This window comes from Thunnus albacares, chromosome 7, assembly GCF_914725855.1.
Source record: "Thunnus albacares chromosome 7, fThuAlb1.1, whole genome shotgun sequence".
NCBI lineage: Eukaryota > Metazoa > Chordata > Actinopteri > Scombriformes > Scombridae > Thunnus > Thunnus albacares.
Genome location: NC_058112.1, coordinates 7,140,982 through 7,162,943, shown reverse-complemented (window position 1 = coordinate 7,162,943; position 21,962 = coordinate 7,140,982). Strand labels below are relative to the sequence as shown.

The window sequence follows — 21,962 nt, the reverse complement described above, 5'->3', positions numbered from 1 at the left end:
TATTTGTGTATTGTGTGTTTGAACCCCCCCCTTTGTGTGTCTGTGGATTTCTCTCTCCCTCCGTCTGGTAACCTGCTGTTGTAGCTCTGCGTGTAACAGGCTGCAGGTGATTCTCTCTGATTGCCTGTGTGAGTGATTTTGTGATTGAGTGTGTGTAGGTTGTTCCGATGAGCTGATTGGTTCCAGCCTGAAAGCTAGAGGTTTACAGGCTGACAAAATATATTGAAATTTATTGACTGTCTTAGAGAAAACTACTTGTGGTGCAGTCATCCTAACTCGGGCATTATTTTGCTTCTTTCCTCACCGATGCGAGCAATGGGAACTCCAGCCTGTAGAATCTGCACAGTGCTGTCAACAGCAGCCTGGACGGAAGGAAAAGAGCAAACGGCCGACACCATGGCCTCTGGGATTCCGTAAAGACGCAGTGTTGTCTTGGTGATGATCCCCAAGGTGCCCTCTGACCCCACAAACAGGTTTGTCAGGTTGTATCCTGCTGAAGTCTTCCTAAAGATTGATAATAATGGATATTAGGAAGGAAGACACATATAAGAATGCATTGTAGCATATTTGTGGCTCCAAAAGGCAAATGTTTACATGTACACTAACAGAAATCCTGAAAGACAAACATTCATCAGAAAGTGTGTAATATTTCCATTTCTGTCCTTTTTGCTTGTCGTTGACTTACCTGGGACGTCGACCCTTCCCAGCAGTGTGTATGATCGTTCCATCAGCAAGCACCACCTCCAGGTTTATGACATTTTCTCTCATGGTTCCATAACACACTGCATTGGTACCAGACGCACTGGTGGCAGCCATACCACACAGAGACGCATCAGCTCCAGGATCTAAGTAGAAAACAGCACATCAATAGTGCTTCTTAAACCATTTTAAAGATGAATAGAAATTAAACATATAAAACAGGCAGAAAACACAAATCTGCTTGTCACACTGACATCACTGTGTGTCTCAACAGCACATGGCTTAAATTGAAGAAGTTATTAAGAAATGTAATTCAGCCTGTACTGTTTTCATGTTTCTTCTTCATTTAATCCTCCCTTTGCTTTTTTATAAAAATGAAAATCCTTTTGGTGTTGATAAGATTTTTTTATCCAACATCACCACCTGCTGGATAAATGAATTCAACAGTTTTCATGACAGTTGAAAAATGAAAATAAGTCTTATAGAATTGCCTTACATGTTTGTTACATGACATCACATTTTAAAAGGAATAAAGATGTGTATTATCACCTGCCTGGCTTAAGTTTTGTGATATAACCCATACTCCGCCAGGCCAACCAGTGGAAAACAAATCTGACATCACAGACTTTTGCTCCCTAAGAAGATGAAAAAGTCCTCACAGGGGAAAAAGATTTAAATTGTTTCATATATGTCCCTGATAGATGCCAGAATGGAAAAGATTTATCTTGTAAAATGCTTTTTATGTGGCTGACCAACAGGGAAATAGAAATGTGAGTGTATCCACATGCTGGATTGATGCTGCTGGCATCCATGACTGAACAGGCTGAGCTGAAACACACTGCCAAACAGACAACAGTGCAGACGGATGCTGCATGTCACACCCAGGATGTGAGGGATTGCCTGGGCTGGAGGAAATTCTATGCCAAACAAAACACAAATTATCCGATAATCAGACTGAAATGCCATTTCGTTTCACTTCATTCATTCAGTCTAACATCATTAGCATGTCAGCTAATTGTGGGGGGGGGGGGGTATTTTCTTTTGATTTGCTCTAACCAATCAATAGTGAGTGTTTTATCTGTCCCATTGATGTCATTTTCAGTTTACATGGAAGCTGCAGTAGAGGTCACTGGGAGCAGTTAATATTAATCACATACAATCTATGTATGTTAATTTATAATAATTTGTACCACTGAATCCACACTTATCCACACTTGTCACCATTTTTCTGTCTCTATTTTTGAGTGTAGCTAGGTAGCTAGCTAGTTATGTCGGAAGATGGTGACCCCATTCTTCATCCCACCTTCTAAACTGATTGTTTCTCCAACTGGGGAAATAGCCATCAGTGGGTAAATTTACTAATCTGTTAAAATACACTTTTAAAAAGCTTCTTGTGCATTTAAATAACAATCTTTAATCACCTACCTCTTATCTAGCATCACCATCTGGTCAAAATTTCTGATTGTTCTGATTCTGATCTGATTAGTTCTGTGTGTTAGCATGCTAACACACTAAACTAAGGCAGTAAAAAATGATAACTGCTAAATATCAACATGCTAGCATTCTTCCAGATGGTTAGGTTGACAGGTATGCAGTGTTTCCCCTATATTCATTCAGTAGTGGCGCACCGCCGCTTCTAAAATTTCAGACAATCATTAATATCAACAGGCTGCTAATGATTTTCACTCGCATACTGTATGAGCACAATAACACCCTACGTTATTGTGGATTTTTTTGGTCATCCTCCCTCTCCTCATTCCTCAAAGGACATCTACGTGAAAGGTACAGGAGTAGCGTAGCTCCGTTAAGGAATAAGGCAGTGCGTGTATGTATGTGTGTGTAAGTGTGCGTGTGTAGTTGCGCGAGCGGCAGAAACATGATGTGAACGCGAGCGGAGCAAAGGAAAAGTTTAGCAGTAAGTTGTCAATCTGGCAGTAAATGTACAGTACAGGCTGTGTGTCAGTTAATAAATGCTGCAGCTCCTCAAGACAAAGAAAATACTCATCTATTGAAGGGTGTTAGCCCTGAAGTTACCAACAACGCGTTAGCTTAACTTGACCAGTTTTTTCATATGCCCCCACATATGACCCCCCTCCCCCCGCCACCGCTGCCACTCCAAAGCAGTCAACGTAGGGGAAACACTGGGTATGTATGCAATAACTCTGTTGCCTCCTGTTAGATAGGATGCTGTAGCCATTCTCTACAATGCATACAACTGAAGAAGTTAAGATTCTCTCTGAAAGGATCCCTGAAATCCTTCCACAAGACCTGGAGTCCCCTACCAGTCATTATCAATGACCTTACTGTCATTCTTGATGCTGATGGTATCTGCTTGGTAGAGCCATGGATGTATAAAGAGAACTGGATAAAGCATCAGAGGTGGGAGCCCATTCATTCCTATAAAAGTTGCTCAGTGGCGCATGAAGCCAAAATAGTTCAACTTATTCCGCATTGCTTCCACATCTATGGGGCCCATAAAGCAAGCACACTAGTGACTTCCACTGGCCAAGCCAGCTACTTCTGGTTTAGCCCTCTGGCTAAGTTGAATGGGGATAAAACAATTCAATCGTGCGGCTCTTCTAGACTTTCCAAATATCACCGGTCCAAATGGATCAAATTCTAGTAGAGAAATGAATCATTTCACAGGGGTTGTGATGCTCAAAAAATGTATCCACTGACGTCTCTTTCACATTGTGAAAAAAAAAAAGAAAAAAAAAGAAAAGCCATTCTGCCATTACTCCAACACACTGTGATATGTAATGAAGAGGCCTCCACTCTTCCCTGTCATGATCTTGCTTATTTAATGGCATTTACCAATGTCTCAAAATGAATGTGGCAATCTTTTATTAATACTGAAAGACCACATATGGCACATTTACTCCTGAGATGAACTCTAATTATTAATTTACTAGTCTTCTTACTGTGCTCTACCTCTGAGCTACTGGAAACTAGAGTGAAAACTGGGAAACAGTGCAACTGACCAACAGGAAACCAGAGGCCAGTGTCTCGAAGGTAGGCATTGAGGGCCTTCCGGGTCACTCCAGGCTCCACCGTCACATCAAAGTCCTCCTGGTGGAGATCCAGAACCTGGTCCATGTTCCTCAGACTGAAGCACACACCACCCTGAGGGCAGGAGGAACTAACATGTAGACATACAGTAGACACATCCAGAACCACATTTTGTTGTCTGTTTTTCATATTTATAGTGTGTTTTTATATGGCAGATATTCAATTTCCTGTTGTAAATTCCCATGTTCCACTTGTTATTTTGCAATCTCCATACATATGTATTTTTATACTTTCCATTCATTAATTTCTACTCAAAGCTGTTGTAGGAGTATTTTACATGTTGAAATTTTATTTGAATTCAGCAAAAGTAATCCCACCATCACTCATATATTTGCTTACTGTATTAATGTATATCACTATTATTATTGCCATCACATCTAAGTGGGAGAAAAGCATCACTGAACACATCCAGTCACAGATATAGTACCACTGGTACTGTGCATCCACAGACATGCAGGGGGCTCCTCTCTCACCTTCACTGCACTGACCCCTCCCTCCAGGCCAGTTCCAGTGCCAAAGGGGATGATAGGAAGGTGGTGGTTGTGGCAGACCTTGGTGAGGGCGCTGACTTCCTCCACACAACGAGGAAACACCACCACATCTGGCGGACGACATCTGGACAGTGGGAAAGCAACACTGTCACTCACTGTTCTCCATACTTCTCCACAAAGCGGCATCTTTTTGTTATTACCCCGTGTAGAATTCAGGTGGAAAACATCCTATTTATAATCTTGTGCTTTCACAAAGGCATCTATAATCCCCAGGAAACCAACACTTGTGCCTTTACAGAGGTCTATGGATAAACTGTCTGTGTGCAAATAACCTCTGCTACAAGCAGACTAGAGGAAGATGTGATGAAGTAATCAGTTTCAAATTAAAAACAAATCAGAGATTTAACCTTTTAGTTCTGTTAAATGGCAATGACAAACTTACCATTTTAAAGCTGCACCAATAAACATTTTTCTACAAATGGATCAAATGACTATGTGTAATTTGAAAGGTGTTGCTTGTAATGACAAACCCACAAAGATTTATCACCTGACTGATTTTCCATTTAGCTCTTCAGAGTTTGGTTTTTTTTGCCTCTTTTAGTTCAATGTTTTGGTTTTATGACCAGCAACTCTACTCTCATCAACTTCTATTCCAGCAACAACAGGAAACTTTTTTTGACAAAAAAAACTGTGCACTATCTGCCCAGCACCAAACAGGAGATATACTAAGTTAGCAACTAGCTGGTGAATAAAGTGGGGCATTTAGTAGATATTTTTCTTCCTAAGGTGTTGGTGGAAACCAAAACGGAGCTAGAAACACAATTCCAAATGAATGCTAATGTTGAATGCTAACTTGTTCACTGTAACAACTTTTTAAGGTTATATTGGCAATATTGGCCACTTTAAAAACATAATAGGTACAAATACAGTTACTGGCACACTGCACTGCAGTGCTGCTGCTGATCTTTTGCCTTCATGTCAGGTATCCCATGAAATCTTTGTTTCTCTTCGTGTCTGTCCTATCATTTCCTTTTCATGTAATGCCACTCAACTTGTCACGGTATTGTATATTGTATTTTGTATATAATGCTGCTTTTTAGCCACACTGGTGCCACAAAATTTCCATCAGCCTCAGCTGTCCTTTGTGTTTAACACTGAATAGCATATTCTGTAGTTAGCATTTCGCTAACGGAGCAACTAGCATTACTGTAGACTCAATCTCAGACTCAAAAAACTCAATTTTTGTATAGAATTGAATACACTATTAACATGCGGTATTAGTCTGTATGTATGTAACAGAGTGAGAGAGACTAACCTGTGTACAGACTCATCTTTGCCATGTTGTTGTCTGACAGCATCACCCAATGAGACACCATCCTCACCACATACAGACCTGAATGCAGAGAGTATGCTGTCCAGAGTCGCACTCTGTGTGGACACACACACACACACACACACACACACACACACACACAAACACACAAATGATTACATTCACTGGAGGAGAGTGATTCATCACTACTGCACACTTGAATTGAATAGTTCATTGTACGATAGTACATCCCAATTAATTAATTAACCTTTTAGTCTATGCATTGTCAGAAAACAGTGAAAAATACCTATTATAATTTCCCTCAGCTAAGGGACATGTATGCAAATGTCTTGTTTTGTCCTAAACCCTCAAAGGTATTAAGTTTACTGTCATACAGTGGATATAGAAAGTATTCAGACCTCCTCACTTTCTTCATTGTGTTGTAGGTTTCATTTTAAATGGATAAAACTTCCATTTTTGCTTCTCAAGCTACACTCTCAATAACCCATAATGACAAAACATGTTTTTGCAAATTCATTAAAAATAAAAAAAACTTAAATCTCTCATTTGCCTGACACCTCAAATTGTGGTCAGCCTGTTTGCTTTAATTGTCCTTGACATGCGTCTAGAGCTTGATTGGAGTCCACCTGTTCCAAATTAAATTGATTGGACATAGTTTAGAGAGGCACACACCTGTGTGTGTATATAAGGTTCCACAATTCACACTGCAGGTGAGGGCAAAAACCAAGCTATGAAGTCCAAGAACTCTCTGTAGATAAAACTGTGGTGAACAATAGTCATTAATTAGGACTTCAACAGCAAAATAAGTTTTAAATTCCATTAGTGATTGTGAAAGAACAAAAAACAGTCTTTATCCTACTGATGTGTCCTGAGGCCAATCCTTAGAAGTGTTAATAGGGGATTATTTTAATGGATAGAAATGTAAACATTAATGAATGAAGAATGAAATGTTGTTTATTAAAACACTCTTAACAACAGTGACAGTTAAATATTTTTAACACACAGAGCCCATGGTGCGAAGTCACACATGCAATAAAAAAATAAAATTCAGAATATATTGTAATATTAAAAAGGTAAAAAGTAAAATGTTTTGCTGATCCTTTGATAATGTCAATTGTGGTGCTGCCACTCAGGTGCCAATCAGGCACCAGGAGCTCAAAACAAGAGTCAATAGCAACAGCAAAATAAGCTGTTTGGCATTGGCAGAGAAGATTTGACAAATTTTTCATGGGCGCAAACCACATACTCAGCTCTGCTGCTCATCCCACAAATGCATGTTCCCTACAAATGAGGCACCATTTAAAAGGGAAATAAACAGGCTTTCCAACAGTATAAGATTTATTGCCAAGAAGCATTGTTACAACAAAGAAATAATCCACCAAACACTAATTTCCTTATTTTTTGTGCTAAGTTAAGTTTTATTATTGATTGCATATGATGACATGGCCCCAGATGAAAAGGTGACCTTCTTCACAACTTTACGGATGTGGTCTAAGCAAAACACCTGTCCAAAGGTGCAGAAACTTTTGATGGCACCCTCCTGGTGGTGGTATTCGTACAGTAGGCAGTCAGTCAGGTAGAGTGCAGACACAGAGATCCCATTCCAGCCATCTGAATCACCATACTCTCTGAAAGGAGCTGGCCTGGCTTCCTGTCTTATGAACTGAGTGATGGTTCTTTGACCATACTTTCCTACATCACCATCCATGATGTTTTGGCAGCTAGGGAGGTAGGCCAGGTTAGCACATTCACATTTCAGGTGCATTATCTCCATGATCTGGTTTGCTATGCCCATGGGTGAATTGCCTGTGCACCTGAGCTCATCCATGACCAATTTACAGATGGGATTCTTCTAGGTCAGGTTTGTGAACCTCTTTGGAAGATTTTCCAGGCAAAGTTGGTTGTCAGCATGCCACCTCTTCCAGCAAACTGTGCAACACAGCCTGGATGACAACAGGTAGTACTGTCCAGTCATGCCAACAATCACATGAGGTCTACCAATGTTTGCAGAGACAACTTGGGGCTGAACACAACCTTCAACACATGGCAGAGTGTCATTGTTTCTCAGCCTTCCCATTAAGTTGTCGTTCTCTGGTTTCCATATGAAAAAGGGATGGAGCTGAAAGTACTTTGGGGATGGAAGATCAGAGATGTGTCAATTAGCAACAGCTGTAAGACATAAAAGAATAATAATAAAGTAGAGACTGAATATAAAGTACATTTAAGAGCATGCAAGCTGAACTGTAATCGCTCTCTCCAGCTCTTCATTTTCATCCATCACTGTAATGCAAACAGACAAGAATTATAATGTTCTAAAATATGTCTTCACTGTACATAAGCTAGTATGAATAAAATTACCACTGAAATGATTTAACTTTTCCCCCATTGGTGTACTTAAAAAACTTTGGCTACCATGACAACATGTATACCTTTTTGACTAAAAAAAAGGAAAACAAGACCCACCCATGGCTTCAGCAGGAGCACGTGAGGTTGGTGTCGTCAGAGGAGGGTCAGAGGCAGGATGCTGCTTCTTTTGCAGGTATCGCTGCAACTTGTGCATCTTAGTCCCTGGAGCACAGCCTTTCTTCAGTATAAAGGCTGCATAGCCATCATCCCTGCTGTCCCAAATCTCTCGCCAGGTGTTGCTGGCGCGAGAGCCAAAACCAACCAGCTGGTCATCCTCTGATGCTGCTGTTGCTGTCACAACCAGCTTTTTGGAGTCATAGCTGAGGAGAGACTGGATTTCTTTAAAGCTGAGGGCACAGCTCACAAATGACAATAGGCTGTCCTTGCTGTGTCCCTCTGCCAGGAAGACTCCCGCAGCTTCTTCCTTTTCATGACTCTTGAGTAGGTAGATGGTATACCCGATGTCATTCTCAAGGAGCCAGCGGAAAGACTTCCCCTTGTACTTCCCAAACTGCAGGATGTACTCTCCATACACCTCCGTTTTGTCTGAGGCATCCCCTCCTCTCTGACGGACCACTGTGAGAGCATTTGTTTTCACCAGCTCTTCTTTCACAGGTGCAGACTTGTCCTGTAGAGACGGGTTGTCTTTTAACAGTTTGGCTGCATCAGTAGGATCCTGGTGCAGGTATCCAAGTGGTCCTTTGCGAAACATGACACTTATTTTCCCAGGGAAGAAAAGTAGTTTGCGCATTTTTATCTGTAATGAAGAAAACAATTTAGTCTTTTTATACATTACAGACAGGCGTTTTTATAAGAGGTGTTGATATAAAGGGGCTCAATGGGGAGCAGGGATTAGGAAGTTTCTATTTCGGCCTGTCTGCATTTTCTCCCTCTATTTGTCTGGGTTTTCCCTTACAGATTCCACATTCTCTAAAATGTTAACATAAACGTGTGACACCATGAAGCATGCATGATATGTAGTAAGCTGTGCACAACATGGCATAGTATGAGAAACCCTCAGAGACATGTGTGTAATGCAAATAAACAATACTGTGGTTTTACAAAAAAACAGTAAAGTAAACCTGTAAACTCTGATTCTGGTTTTAACTTTAAAACACTAAAACAGCGACTACATAACGTTAAATGTAAACACGACGAATTTACAAGATTTAAATGAGGCAGGTTCATAGTTTATTAACGTGTAATTCTTGCATTGTGCGTAAAATAGTATCAGAGTGTATCTAACGTTAACAAGCTACTGGTATGCTTCGCCATATTTAAATGGACGATAACGTTACGTCACACAGTAATGCTTTCGACTTAACGTTAAGTTGTCAGTTTCCAGGCACCGTTAAAACAACAACACATCCAGCTAACGTGTGAATAAACCTTCTTTGACCGTTTGTTTGAGGTTACGTTAGCATAAGGTTATATTTAATTCTTCCGAAAGTGACGGTGACATTAACCTGTTCGACACAATAAACTCAAGAACTAGGACTAACTTTATAGCGGTAACGTAAACAGAGAAACCTTCGACAGAACCAAGGCAAAATATAACTACTTGTTCGTTCACTGTTTAATTTTTCATTCAACTAAAGATGACTTACCGGTTAGCAATTTCCACACAGCGTAACACTAGTTAATGTCAGCCGTCCGTCCACCGTTCAAACTGGCGCTGAAAAGTGAAGTGACGTCGAAATCTCACAAAATGGCTAAACGGCGCAGACTAGCGGACAAAAATATATTACATCTGTAGTGGTTTAGCACTACCATAGAGAATGAATGGGAAACGGTTTAGGGCGGTTTAGCTAAACAATTCTCGGCCCCCGCGCGGGAGGCCTGGGTTCGATTCCCGGCCAATGCAGAAATAGCTTTTACTTTCTTATGCAACAGCAGACACTTTTTAAATATGGAGTCATCACAGAGTTGGGAATGACACACTAGCATGTGCTCTGCTGAGCTTATATTCTGTAGAACAGGGGTCTGTTTCACAAAGCAGGTTCAACAAACTCTGAGTCTAATCCTGAACTCTGAGTTGATCTACTCTGAGATAGGAAACTCTGAGTTTCCGGTTCCAGAACAGCTGATTTGAGTCAGTTTAATCAACTCGGAGTAGTTTCACCTGGAGTTAAGCGCGTGCACCACAACTATAAAAAGCCAGCATCAATGGAGCCCCGATTCAACGAGTCACCATGGCAACGGGGAAGAGGAGGGCGGCGTTTTTCACCCCACTAGAACTGAACATCTTAATGCGATAATACGGCGAGTTTGAACATGTTTTCAAAAAGAAGTGCAACACCGCTGCAGCTGCAAAACAGAGGGAGACGGCGTGGGAGAACATCGCTGCTCGGGTCAATGCGTAAGTTTAAATGTAGTCCTTTGCAATCACAATAATATTACAGAGGAAAACTGCTTGATTGGTCGCCTATTAATTTATTTCATTTAGGTCCAATCCCGCGAGGGAGAAGCGCACTTGGCAGCAGTTTAGGATGAAATATAAAAACATTGTTCAAACAGGTGAGACCTCGGCATAATCTCATGGGGGTACCTCACTTTGATCATGTTTTACATTGTAAAGTAAATATTAAGTGGCTGTTTGACTGAGCAGCTGTTTTATCCCCAACATAATGCTGGTTTCACACACATAAATGTCTTCTCATCTACATCATGTTCTTTTAAATAATTAAGCCTATTTAAACTAACACAGACTTCTACTCAGCCAACAGAAAGAAGGCAGATGCCCGTAAAACGGGTGGTGGTCCAGCACCGCCACCTCTAACGGAGGCAGAGGAGCTGGCCCTAAGCCAGAATTTAGGAAGGCCAGTGGCTGGCTCCAACATTGTACAAAAAACTTCCGTTTGCAAAGAAACGCAGCGCAACACACAATATCTGCTGGGATGTGAGAGCATGACTATGATCGGTAATGTTGCAAATGTAAGGACGGATTAGGTTGTGTATGTAGATGATGGACTGTGACGTGAAACGGTACCGCTCAAAAAGATAATTGTCTGGAAATGCAAGAACATCTATGCGCGGTCTGATAACCATCTCTCGACGAATATTTAATTCTCTGCGCAGTAATGCTGCACCTTCATCCACGGGATCGTTATCAAAAGGACATGCCATGTTAGTGAAAAATGTTACTGTGCCTAATGGACTTCTAATATACTGACTCTGATTTTTTTTTTTTTTCTTTTTAATGATTTTTTTAAATGACAGACGGCAGAACTAGGCTACGCCAAAACTCGCCTGCTGACTGAATGAATGAGGAAATCAAATGGAGTGTGTGGCTCTGAAAGAGGGCGGAGACTGAGAGAAATTCGAGGTTCATTGAGAAAAACCTGGTCCCGAGCAGGTTAGGTTCATAGAGTCTGTTTCTACGGTAACTGACCGAGAGCTTAAGTTACCCCTCTCTCTGAAACAGGCTAGAGTTATCCCTCTTTCTCTGGTTTGAGTTACCTCCCTTTTTGAAACGGAAAACTCAGAGTTTCCCTCATTTCAGGGTTAACAGACCCTGAGTTTTCACTAAACCTGCTTTGTGAAACGGACCCCAGGACACATAATAATTCACCAACTAATAACAAATTACTGGCATATAAGTGCATGCGTAGTTACAATTAGAGGGTCCAGCGTCAATTTAAAACACCATTGTCAGAAGTGGGATTCGAACCCACGCCTCCAGGGGAGACTGCGACCTGAACGCAGCGCCTTAGACCGCTCGGCCATCCTGACTTTTTTCAGAGCAGTGCATTTTCTGAGCCAGTACTCCAATTTTGCCCAAAACAAGAAGTTGAGGGCAAAGTTACGCTTACTGAAAACAAATCAAGTAGTCTGTCCAAAAACAACCATGACACTGTCGACCAGATGCACGTGATATACTGCACTTGCAGGCGATATACTGGGAGGCAGTGATTCTGACTTGCTGGCCTGTCTGTGCACACTAGCTCAGCCTTTACTCAAACTGTGACGTATAAGGACTTAAATTGGCCAGATACTAACAAATTATCGACTTGTCAAGAATTGGTGGCTCAGTGGTAGAATTCTTGCCCACTCTGTGAGATGCCTGGGGTTGTTTGAAAACTGTCTGAAAATGCCCACATTTAAACAAGTATCGCGTCTCCCACCTCTCCATGACACCCGCCTTTTCACTCTGCCGTTGGAAATTTGCTGTTTGGAACAGCTATAAACACTTTTGCCTTCCCATGTGGTCGGAAACCGTGGTACCAACCAGTCTTTTCTCGCATGACCCGGCCCTTAGACCGCATGGCCATCCCAACTTATTTCCAACAGCTGTCATTTTCAGAGATATAACTCCAAACTTACCCAAAAGAAGAGGTTGACAATCAAACGGCAATGACTGCAAGAAAGGGAAGTGAAAATACTCATACGTCAGCCATAACACGCAGGTGGCAAGAGGTATGCTCGGGTGATATCAACGGGCAGGTGAGTGGAAATGGCCGTTCTGGACAAACTTGCCCAAGGTTTACTCAAGTATGTTGACATGACATGGGCCAAATACCAGTCATGCCTTCATCCTGCCAACATATCAGTGCATGTTTGGCGAACTCTTCAAGCATTGGTGGTTCAGTGGTAGAATTCTCGCCTGCCACGCGAGGCCTGGGTTCGATTCCCGGCCAATGCAGCAAGGTTTCACTGTCCCTTGCATGACAGCAGAACCTTTCCAGGAATAGGGTTGTCTCAGCTACAAAAGCCACAACAATTACAGTACATCGCACATTGAAGCGGTCACACCACAAAGCAGTTGGAGAACTGCTGTTGGTGCTGACGTCTAAGTCGCTACCTGGTCTGGTCGGCCGGGTGCTAGCAAGTGGCCCTTGGACCTTCTCCCTACTGCACTCCCTACAAAAGCCACAACAGTTCGTTACAGTACAACGCACATTGAAGCGGTCACACCACAAAGCAGTTGGAGAACTGCTGTTGGTGCTGAGCTAACGTATAAGTCTGGTCTGGCTGGCCGCGCGCTAGCATGTCACCCTGGTTCCTTGACCTTCTCCCTACTTTCCCCTGTCATTGCACACCATTCTGTCCACTAGAAAGCTATTGAAGAGGGGAAATGAAGTTCTCTGAGCTTACACGCCTGCTAACTGTCGCCCTAGCAAACTTGTTAGCTTCGCTCGAAAACTAACGGCGAGATTAGCTCATACAGTGTATTGAAAGGATGCATTTGGATGCATTTGTACCGTAGCTCTAGTGAGGTGCTTCAGGTGATTGGGAGGAGGCCCTGTCTAAGAGGCTGAAGTCAGGGAACAAAAGTCTCTGTTCATAGTAAACACAACAGATTATATGACAGGCTGCACCTCTTCTTTAAGCTTTGCAGTATATAGACTAGAAACTGTCCAACTACCAGATGTGTCTTCATCCACATTGAAGCAGTCACACCACAAAGCAGTTGGAGAACTGCTGTTGGTGCTGACGTCTAAGTCGCTATCTGGTCCGATTGGCCGGGTGCTAGCAAGTGGCCCTTGGACCTTCTCCCTACTGCGCTCATTACTTTCAACACTGCATGCCGTTTTGTCCAATAGACAAAGAGGGCAAATGAAGTTCTCCGAGCTTACGTGCCTGCTAACTGTTGCTTAGCAAACTTGTTAGCTTCGCTTTAACTCTAACGGCAAGATTAGTTCATACAGTGTATTGAAAGGACGCATTTGGATGCATTTGTACCGTAGCTCTAGTGAGGTACTTCAGGTGATTGGGAGGAGGCCCTGTCTAAGAGGCTGAAGTCAGGGGACAAAAGTCTCTGTTCATAGTAAACACAACAGATTATATGACAGGCTGCACCTCTTCTTTAAGCTTTGAAGTATATAGACTAGAAACTGTCCAACTATCATATGTGTCTTCATCCTTGCATATTTCCCCTTGTCATCGAGCATTGGTGGTTCAGTGGTAGAATTCTCGCCTGCCACGCGGGAGGCCCGGGTTCGATTCCCGGCCAATGCAGCAAGGTTTCACTGTCCCTTGCATGTCAGCAGAACCTTTCCAGGAATAGGATTGTCTCAGCTACAAAAGCCACGACAGTTCGTTACAGTACAACGCACATTGAAGCGGTCACACCACAAAGCAGTTGGAGAACTGCTGTTGGTGCTGAGCTAAAGTATAAGTCGCTATCTGGTCTGGCTGGCCGCGCGCTAGCATGTCACCCTGGTTCCTCGACCTTCTCCCTATTTTCCCCTGTCATTTTGTCACCATTGCACACCATTCTGTCCACTAGAAAGCTATTGAAGAGGAGAAATGAAGTTCTCTGAGCTTACACGCCTGCTAACTGTCGCTTAGCAAACTTGTTAGCTTCGCTCGAAAACTAACGGCGAGATTAGCTCATACAGTGTATTGAAAGGATGCATTTGGATGCATTTGTACCGTAGCTCTAGTGAGGTACTTCAGGTGATTGAGAGGAGGCCCTGTCTAAGAGGCTGAAGTCAGGGAACAAAAGTCTCTGTTCATAGTAAACACAACAGATTATATGACAGGCTGCACCTCTTCTTTAAGCTTTGCAGTATATAGACTAGAAACTGTCCAACTACCATATGTGTCTTCATCCTTGCATATTTCCCTTTGTCATCGAGCATTGGTGGTTCAGTGGTAGAATTCTCGCCTGCCACGCGGGAGGCCCGGGTTCGATTCCCGGCCAATGCAGCAAGGTTTCACTGTCCCTTGCATGTCAGCAGAACCTTTCCAGGAATAGGATTGTCTCAGCTACAAAAGCCACGACAGTTCGTTACAGTACAACGCACATTGAAGTGGTCACACCACAAAGCAGTTGGAGAACTGCTGTTGGTGCTGACGTCTCAGTCGCTATCTGGTGTGGTCGGCCGGGTGCTAGCAAGTGGCCCTTGGACCTGCTCCCTACAAAAGCCACAACAATTCGTTACAGTACAACGCACATTGAAGCGGTCACACCACAAAGCAGTTGGAGAACTGCTGTTGGTGCTGAGCTAATGTATAAGTCGCTATCTGGTCTGGCTGGCCGCGCGCTAGCATGTCACCCTGGTTCCTCGACCTTCTCCCTACTTTCCCCTGTCATTTTTTCACCATTGCACACCATTCTAGAAAGCTATTGAAGAGGGGAAATGAAGTTCTCCGAGCTTACAAGCTTGTCAACTGTCAGTTAACAAACTTGTTAGCTTCGCTCGAAAACTAACGGCGAGATTAGCTCATACACTTTATTGAAAGGATGCATTTGTACCGTAGCTTTAGTGAGGTACTTCAGGTGCTTGGGAGGAGGCCCTGTCTAAGAAGCTGAAGTCAGGGAACAAAAGTCTCTGTCCATAGTAAACACAACAGATTATGTCACAGGCTGCACCTCTTCTTTAAGCTTTGAAGTATATAGACTAGACACTGTCCAACTACCATATGTGTCTTCATCCTGGCAGCGTGTAATTGCATATTTCGCCTTCTCATCGAGCATTGGTGGTTCAGTGGTAGAATTCTCGCCTGCCACGCGGGAGGCCCGGGTTCGATTCCCGGCCAATGCAAAAATAGCTTTTACTTTCTTATGCAACAGCAGACACTTTTTAAATATGGAGTCATCACAGAGTTGGGAATGACACACTAGCACGTGCTCTGCTGAGCTTATATTCTGTAGAACAGGACACATAATAATTCACCAACTAATAACAAATTACTGGCATATAAGTGCATGCGTAGTTACAATTAGAGGGTCCAGCGTCAATTTAAAACACCATTGTCAGAAGTGGGATTCGAACCCACGCCTCCAGGGGAGACTGCGACCTGAACGCAGCGCCTTAGACCGCTCGGCCATCCTGACTTTTTTCAGAGCAGTGCATTTTCTGAGCCAGTACTCCAATTTTGCCCAAAACAAGAAGTTGAGGGCAAAGTTACGCTTACTGAAAACAAATTAAGTAGTCTGTCCAAAAACAACCATGACAATGTCGACCAGATGCACGTGATATACTGCACTTGCAGGCGATATACTGGGAGGCAGTGATTCTGACTTGCTGGCCTGTCTGTGCACACTAGCTCAGCCTTTACTCAAACTGTGACGTATAAGGACTTAAATTGGCCAGATATCAACAAATTATCGACTTGTCAAGAATTGGTGGCTCAGTGGTAGAATTCTTGCCCACTCTGTGAGATGCCTGGGGTTGTTGGAAAACTGTCTGAAAATGCCCACATTTAAACAAGTATCGCGTCTCCCACCTCTCCATGACACCCGCCTCATACATCAGCCATAACACGCAGGTGGCAAGAGGTATGCTCGGGTGATATCAACGGGCAGGTGAGTGGAAATGGCCGTTCTGGACAAACTTGCCCAAGGTTTACTCAAGTATGTTGACATGACATGGGCCAAATACCAGTCATGCCTTCATCCTGCCAACATATCAGTGCATGTTTGGCGAACTCTTCAAGCATTGGTGGTTCAGTGGTAGAATTCTCGCCTGCCACGCGAGGCCTGGGTTCGATTCCCGGCCAATGCAGCAAGGTTTCACTGTCCCTTGCATGACAGCAGAACCTTTCCAGGAATAGGATTGTCTCAGCTACAAAAGCCACAACAATTACAGTATATCGCACATTGAAGCGGTCACACCACAAAGCAGTTGGAGAACTGCTGTTGGTGCTGACGTCTAAGTCGCTATCTGGTCCGATTGGCCGGGTGCTAGCAAGTGGCCCTTGGACCTTCTCCCTACTGCGCTCATTACTTTCAACACTGCACGCCGTTTTGTCCACTAGACAAAGAGGGCAAATGAAGTTCTCCGAGCTTACGTGCCTGCTAACTGTCGCTTAGCAAACTTGTTAGCTTCGCTTTAACTCTAACGGCAAGATTAGTTCATACAGTGTATTGAAAGGACGCATTTGGATGCATTTGTACCGTAGCTCTAGTGAGGTACTTCAGGTGATTGGGAGGAGGCCCTGTCTAAGAGGCTGAAGTCAGGGGACAAAAGTCTCTGTTCATAGTAAACACAACAGATTATATGACAGGCTGCACCTCTTCTTTAAGCTTTGAAGTATATAGACTAGAAACTGTCCAACTATCATATGTGTCTTCATCCTTGCATATTTCCCCTTGTCATCGAGCATTGGTGGTTCAGTGGTAGAATTCTCGCCTGCCACGCGGGAGGCCCGGGTTCGATTCCCGGCCAATGCAGCAAGGTTTCACTGTCCCTTGCATGTCAGCAGAACCTTTCCAGGAATAGGATTGTCTCAGCTACAAAAGCCACGACAGTTCGTTACAGTACAACGCACATTGAAGTGGTCACACCACAAAGCAGTTGGAGAACTGCTGTTGGTGCTGACGTCTCAGTCGCTATCTGGTGTGGTCGGCCGGGTGCTAGAAAGTGGCCCTTGGACCTGCTCCCTACAAAAGCCACAACAATTCGTTACAGTACAACGCACATTGAAGCGGTCACACCACAAAGCAGTTGGAGAACTGCTGTTGGTGCTGAGCTAATGTATAAGTCGCTATCTGGTCTGGCTGGCCGCGCGCTAGCATGTCACCCTGGTTCCTCGACCTTCTCCCTACTTTCCCCTGTCATTTTTTCACCATTGCACACCATTCTAGAAAGCTATTGAAGAGGGGAAATGAAGTTCTCCGAGCTTACAAGCTTGTCAACTGTCAGTTAACAAACTTGTTAGCTTCGCTCGAAAACTAACGGCGAGATTAGCTCATACACTTTATTGAAAGGATGCATTTGTACCGTAGCTTTAGTGAGGTACTTCAGGTGCTTGGGAGGAGGCCCTGTCTAAGAAGCTGAAGTCAGGGAACAAAAGTCTCTGTCCATAGTAAACACAACAGATTATGTCACAGGCTGCACCTCTTCTTTAAGCTTTGAAGTATATAGACTAGACACTGTCCAACTACCATATGTGTCTTCATCCTGGCAGCGTGTAATTGCATATTTCGCCTTCTCATCGAGCATTGGTGGTTCAGTGGTAGAATTCTCGCCTGCCACGCGGGAGGCCCGGGTTCGATTCCCGGCCAATGCAAAAATAGCTTTTACTTTCTTATGCAACAGCAGACACTTTTTAAATATGGAGTCATCACAGAGTTGGGAATGACACACTAGCACGTGCTCTGCTGAGCTTATATTCTGTAGAACAGGACACATAATAATTCACCAACTAATAACAAATTACTGGCATATAAGTGCATGCGTAGTTACAATTAGAGGGTCCAGCGTCAATTTAAAACACCATTGTCAGAAGTGGGATTCGAACCCACGCCTCCAGGGGAGACTGCGACCTGAACGCAGCGCCTTAGACCGCTCGGCCATCCTGACTTTTTTCAGAGCAGTGCATTTTCTGAGCCAGTACTCCAATTTTGCCCAAAACAAGAAGTTGAGGGCAAAGTTACGCTTACTGAAAACAAATTAAGTAGTCTGTCCAAAAACAACCATGACAATGTCGACCAGATGCACGTGATATACTGCACTTGCAGGCGATATACTGGGAGGCAGTGATTCTGACTTGCTGGCCTGTCTGTGCACACTAGCTCAGCCTTTACTCAAACTGTGACGTATAAGGACTTAAATTGGCCAGATATCAACAAATTATCGACTTGTCAAGAATTGGTGGCTCAGTGGTAGAATTCTTGCCCACTCTGTGAGATGCCTGGGGTTGTTGGAAAACTGTCTGAAAATGCCCACATTTAAACAAGTATCGCGTCTCCCACCTCTCCATGACACCCGCCTCATACATCAGCCATAACACGCAGGTGGCAAGAGGTATGCTCGGGTGATATCAACGGGCAGGTGAGTGGAAATGGCCGTTCTGGACAAACTTGCCCAAGGTTTACTCAAGTATGTTGACATGACATGGGCCAAATACCAGTCATGCCTTCATCCTGCCAACATATCAGTGCATGTTTGGCGAACTCTTCAAGCATTGGTGGTTCAGTGGTAGAATTCTCGCCTGCCACGCGAGGCCTGGGTTCGATTCCCGGCCAATGCAGCAAGGTTTCACTGTCCCTTGCATGACAGCAGAACCTTTCCAGGAATAGGATTGTCTCAGCTACAAAAGCCACAACAATTACAGTATATCGCACATTGAAGCGGTCACACCACAAAGCAGTTGGAGAACTGCTGTTGGTGCTGACGTCTAAGTCGCTATCTGGTCCGATTGGCCGGGTGCTAGCAAGTGGCCCTTGGACCTTCTCCCTACTGCGCTCATTACTTTCAACACTGCACGCCGTTTTGTCCACTAGACAAAGAGGGCAAATGAAGTTCTCCGAGCTTACGTGCCTGCTAACTGTCGCTTAGCAAACTTGTTAGCTTCGCTTTAACTCTAACGGCAAGATTAGTTCATACAGTGTATTGAAAGGACGCATTTGGATGCATTTGTACCGTAGCTCTAGTGAGGTACTTCAGGTGATTGGGAGGAGGCCCTGTCTAAGAGGCTGAAGTCAGGGGACAAAAGTCTCTGTTCATAGTAAACACAACAGATTATATGACAGGCTGCACCTCTTCTTTAAGCTTTGAAGTATATAGACTAGAAACTGTCCAACTATCATATGTGTCTTCATCCTTGCATATTTCCCCTTGTCATCGAGCATTGGTGGTTCAGTGGTAGAATTCTCGCCTGCCACGCGGGAGGCCCGGGTTCGATTCCCGGCCAATGCAGCAAGCTTTCACTGTCCCTTGCATGTCAGCAGAACCTTTCCAGGAATAGGATTGTCTCAGCTACAAAAGCCACGACAGTTCGTTACAGTACAACGCACATTGAAGTGGTCACACCACAAAGCAGTTGGAGAACTGCTGTTGGTGCTGACGTCTCAGTCGCTATCTGGTGTGGTCGGCCGGGTGCTAGAAAGTGGCCCTTGGACCTGCTCCCTACAAAAGCCACAACAATTCGTTACAGTACAACGCACATTGAAGCGGTCACACCACAAAGCAGTTGGAGAACTGCTGTTGGTGCTGAGCTAATGTATAAGTCGCTATCTGGTCTGGCTGGCCGCGCGCTAGCATGTCACCCTGGTTCCTCGACCTTCTCCCTACTTTCCCCTGTCATTTTTTCACCATTGCACACCATTCTAGAAAGCTATTGAAGAGGGGAAATGAAGTTCTCCGAGCTTACAAGCTTGTCAACTGTCAGTTAACAAACTTGTTAGCTTCGCTCGAAAACTAACGGCGAGATTAGCTCATACACTTTATTGAAAGGATGCATTTGTACCGTAGCTTTAGTGAGGTACTTCAGGTGCTTGGGAGGAGGCCCTGTCTAAGAAGCTGAAGTCAGGGAACAAAAGTCTCTGTCCATAGTAAACACAACAGATTATGTCACAGGCTGCACCTCTTCTTTAAGCTTTGAAGTATATAGACTAGACACTGTCCAACTACCATATGTGTCTTCATCCTGGCAGCGTGTAATTGCATATTTCGCCTTCTCATCGAGCATTGGTGGTTCAGTGGTAGAATTCTCGCCTGCCACGCGGGAGGCCCGGGTTCGATTCCCGGCCAATGCAAAAATAGCTTTTACTTTCTTATGCAACAGCAGACACTTTTTAAATATGGAGTCATCACAGAGTTGGGAATGACACACTAGCATGTGCTCTGCTGTTCTGTAGAACAGGACACATAATAATTCACCAACTAATAACAAATTACTGGCATATAAGTGCATGCGTAGTTACAATTAGAGGGTCCAGCGTCAATTTAAAACACCATTGTCAGAAGTGGGATTCGAACCCACGCCTCCAGGGGAGACTGCGACCTGAACGCAGCGCCTTAGACCGCTCGGCCATCCTGACTTTTTTCAGAGCAGTGCATTTTCTGAGCCAGTACTCCAATTTTGCCCAAAACAAGAAGTTGAGGGCAAAGTTACGCTTACTGAAAACAAATTAAGTAGTCTGTCCAAAAACAACCATGACAATGTCGACCAGATGCACGTGATATACTGCACTTGCAGGCGATATACTGGGAGGCAGTGATTCTGACTTGCTGGCCTGTCTGTGCACACTAGCTCAGCCTTTACTCAAACTGTGACGTATAAGGACTTAAATTGGCCAGATATCAACAAATTATCGACTTGTCAAGAATTGGTGGCTCAGTGGTAGAATTCTTGCCCACTCTGTGAGATGCCTGGGGTTGTTGGAAAACTGTCTGAAAATGCCCACATTTAAACAAGTATCGCGTCTCCCACCTCTCCATGACACCCGCCTCATACATCAGCCATAACACGCAGGTGGCAAGAGGTATGCTCGGGTGATATCAACGGGCAGGTGAGTGGAAATGGCCGTTCTGGACAAACTTGCCCAAGGTTTACTCAAGTATGTTGACATGACATGGGCCAAATACCAGTCATGCCTTCATCCTGCCAACATATCAGTGCATGTTTGGCGAACTCTTCAAGCATTGGTGGTTCAGTGGTAGAATTCTCGCCTGCCACGCGAGGCCTGGGTTCGATTCCCGGCCAATGCAGCAAGGTTTCACTGTCCCTTGCATGACAGCAGAACCTTTCCAGGAATAGGATTGTCTCAGCTACAAAAGCCACAACAATTACAGTATATCGCACATTGAAGCGGTCACACCACAAAGCAGTTGGAGAACTGCTGTTGGTGCTGACGTCTAAGTCGCTATCTGGTCCGATTGGCCGGGTGCTAGCAAGTGGCCCTTGGACCTTCTCCCTACTGCGCTCATTACTTTCAACACTGCACGCCGTTTTGTCCACTAGACAAAGAGGGCAAATGAAGTTCTCCGAGCTTACGTGCCTGCTAACTGTCGCTTAGCAAACTTGTTAGCTTCGCTTTAACTCTAACGGCAAGATTAGTTCATACAGTGTATTGAAAGGACGCATTTGGATGCATTTGTACCGTAGCTCTAGTGAGGTACTTCAGGTGATTGGGAGGAGGCCCTGTCTAAGAGGCTGAAGTCAGGGGACAAAAGTCTCTGTTCATAGTAAACACAACAGATTATATGACAGGCTGCACCTCTTCTTTAAGCTTTGAAGTATATAGACTAGAAACTGTCCAACTATCATATGTGTCTTCATCCTTGCAT

General features: G+C 44.0%; 1 protein-coding gene and 11 non-coding genes across 13 annotated transcripts in view; 7 read left to right on the top strand and 5 right to left on the bottom strand.

Annotated features, from left to right (window-relative positions):
• Nucleotides 1-21,962, bottom strand: part of ldhd (lactate dehydrogenase D) — a 36,628-nt gene that overhangs the window by 7,745 nt on the left and 6,921 nt on the right. The window contains exons 1-6 of one of the 2 annotated variants that reach the window (XM_044356300.1): nt 5,999-6,137; nt 5,575-5,687; nt 4,242-4,383; nt 3,681-3,822; nt 686-845; nt 305-504 (exon numbers count right to left, since the gene is read on the bottom strand). In XM_044356300.1, coding sequence (XP_044212235.1) covers nt 305-504; nt 686-845; nt 3,681-3,822; nt 4,242-4,383; nt 5,575-5,687; nt 5,999-6,007 — 766 coding nt within the window. In that variant the 5' untranslated portion in view covers nt 6,008-6,137. Of the gene's footprint in view, nt 1-304; nt 505-685; nt 846-3,680; nt 3,823-4,241; nt 4,384-5,574; nt 5,688-5,998; nt 6,138-21,962 lie in introns of those variants that run through there. The other variant, XM_044356299.1, reaches the window with a different exon arrangement.
• On the bottom strand, nt 11,648-11,730 carry trnal-cag. The gene has a single exon. It is a non-coding gene; the product is annotated as a tRNA-Leu (tRNA).
• On the top strand, nt 13,886-13,956 carry trnag-gcc. Its single transcript has one exon. It is a non-coding gene; the product is annotated as a tRNA-Gly (tRNA).
• trnag-gcc lies at nt 14,579-14,649 on the top strand. Its single transcript has one exon. It is a non-coding gene; the product is annotated as a tRNA-Gly (tRNA).
• Nucleotides 15,418-15,488, top strand: trnag-gcc. The gene has a single exon. It is a non-coding gene; the product is annotated as a tRNA-Gly (tRNA).
• On the bottom strand, nt 15,699-15,781 carry trnal-cag. The gene has a single exon. It is a non-coding gene; the product is annotated as a tRNA-Leu (tRNA).
• On the top strand, nt 17,049-17,119 carry trnag-gcc. The gene has a single exon. It is a non-coding gene; the product is annotated as a tRNA-Gly (tRNA).
• trnag-gcc lies at nt 17,888-17,958 on the top strand. The gene has a single exon. It is a non-coding gene; the product is annotated as a tRNA-Gly (tRNA).
• On the bottom strand, nt 18,169-18,251 carry trnal-cag. The gene has a single exon. It is a non-coding gene; the product is annotated as a tRNA-Leu (tRNA).
• On the top strand, nt 19,519-19,589 carry trnag-gcc. The gene has a single exon. It is a non-coding gene; the product is annotated as a tRNA-Gly (tRNA).
• trnag-gcc lies at nt 20,358-20,428 on the top strand. Its single transcript has one exon. It is a non-coding gene; the product is annotated as a tRNA-Gly (tRNA).
• trnal-cag lies at nt 20,631-20,713 on the bottom strand. The gene has a single exon. It is a non-coding gene; the product is annotated as a tRNA-Leu (tRNA).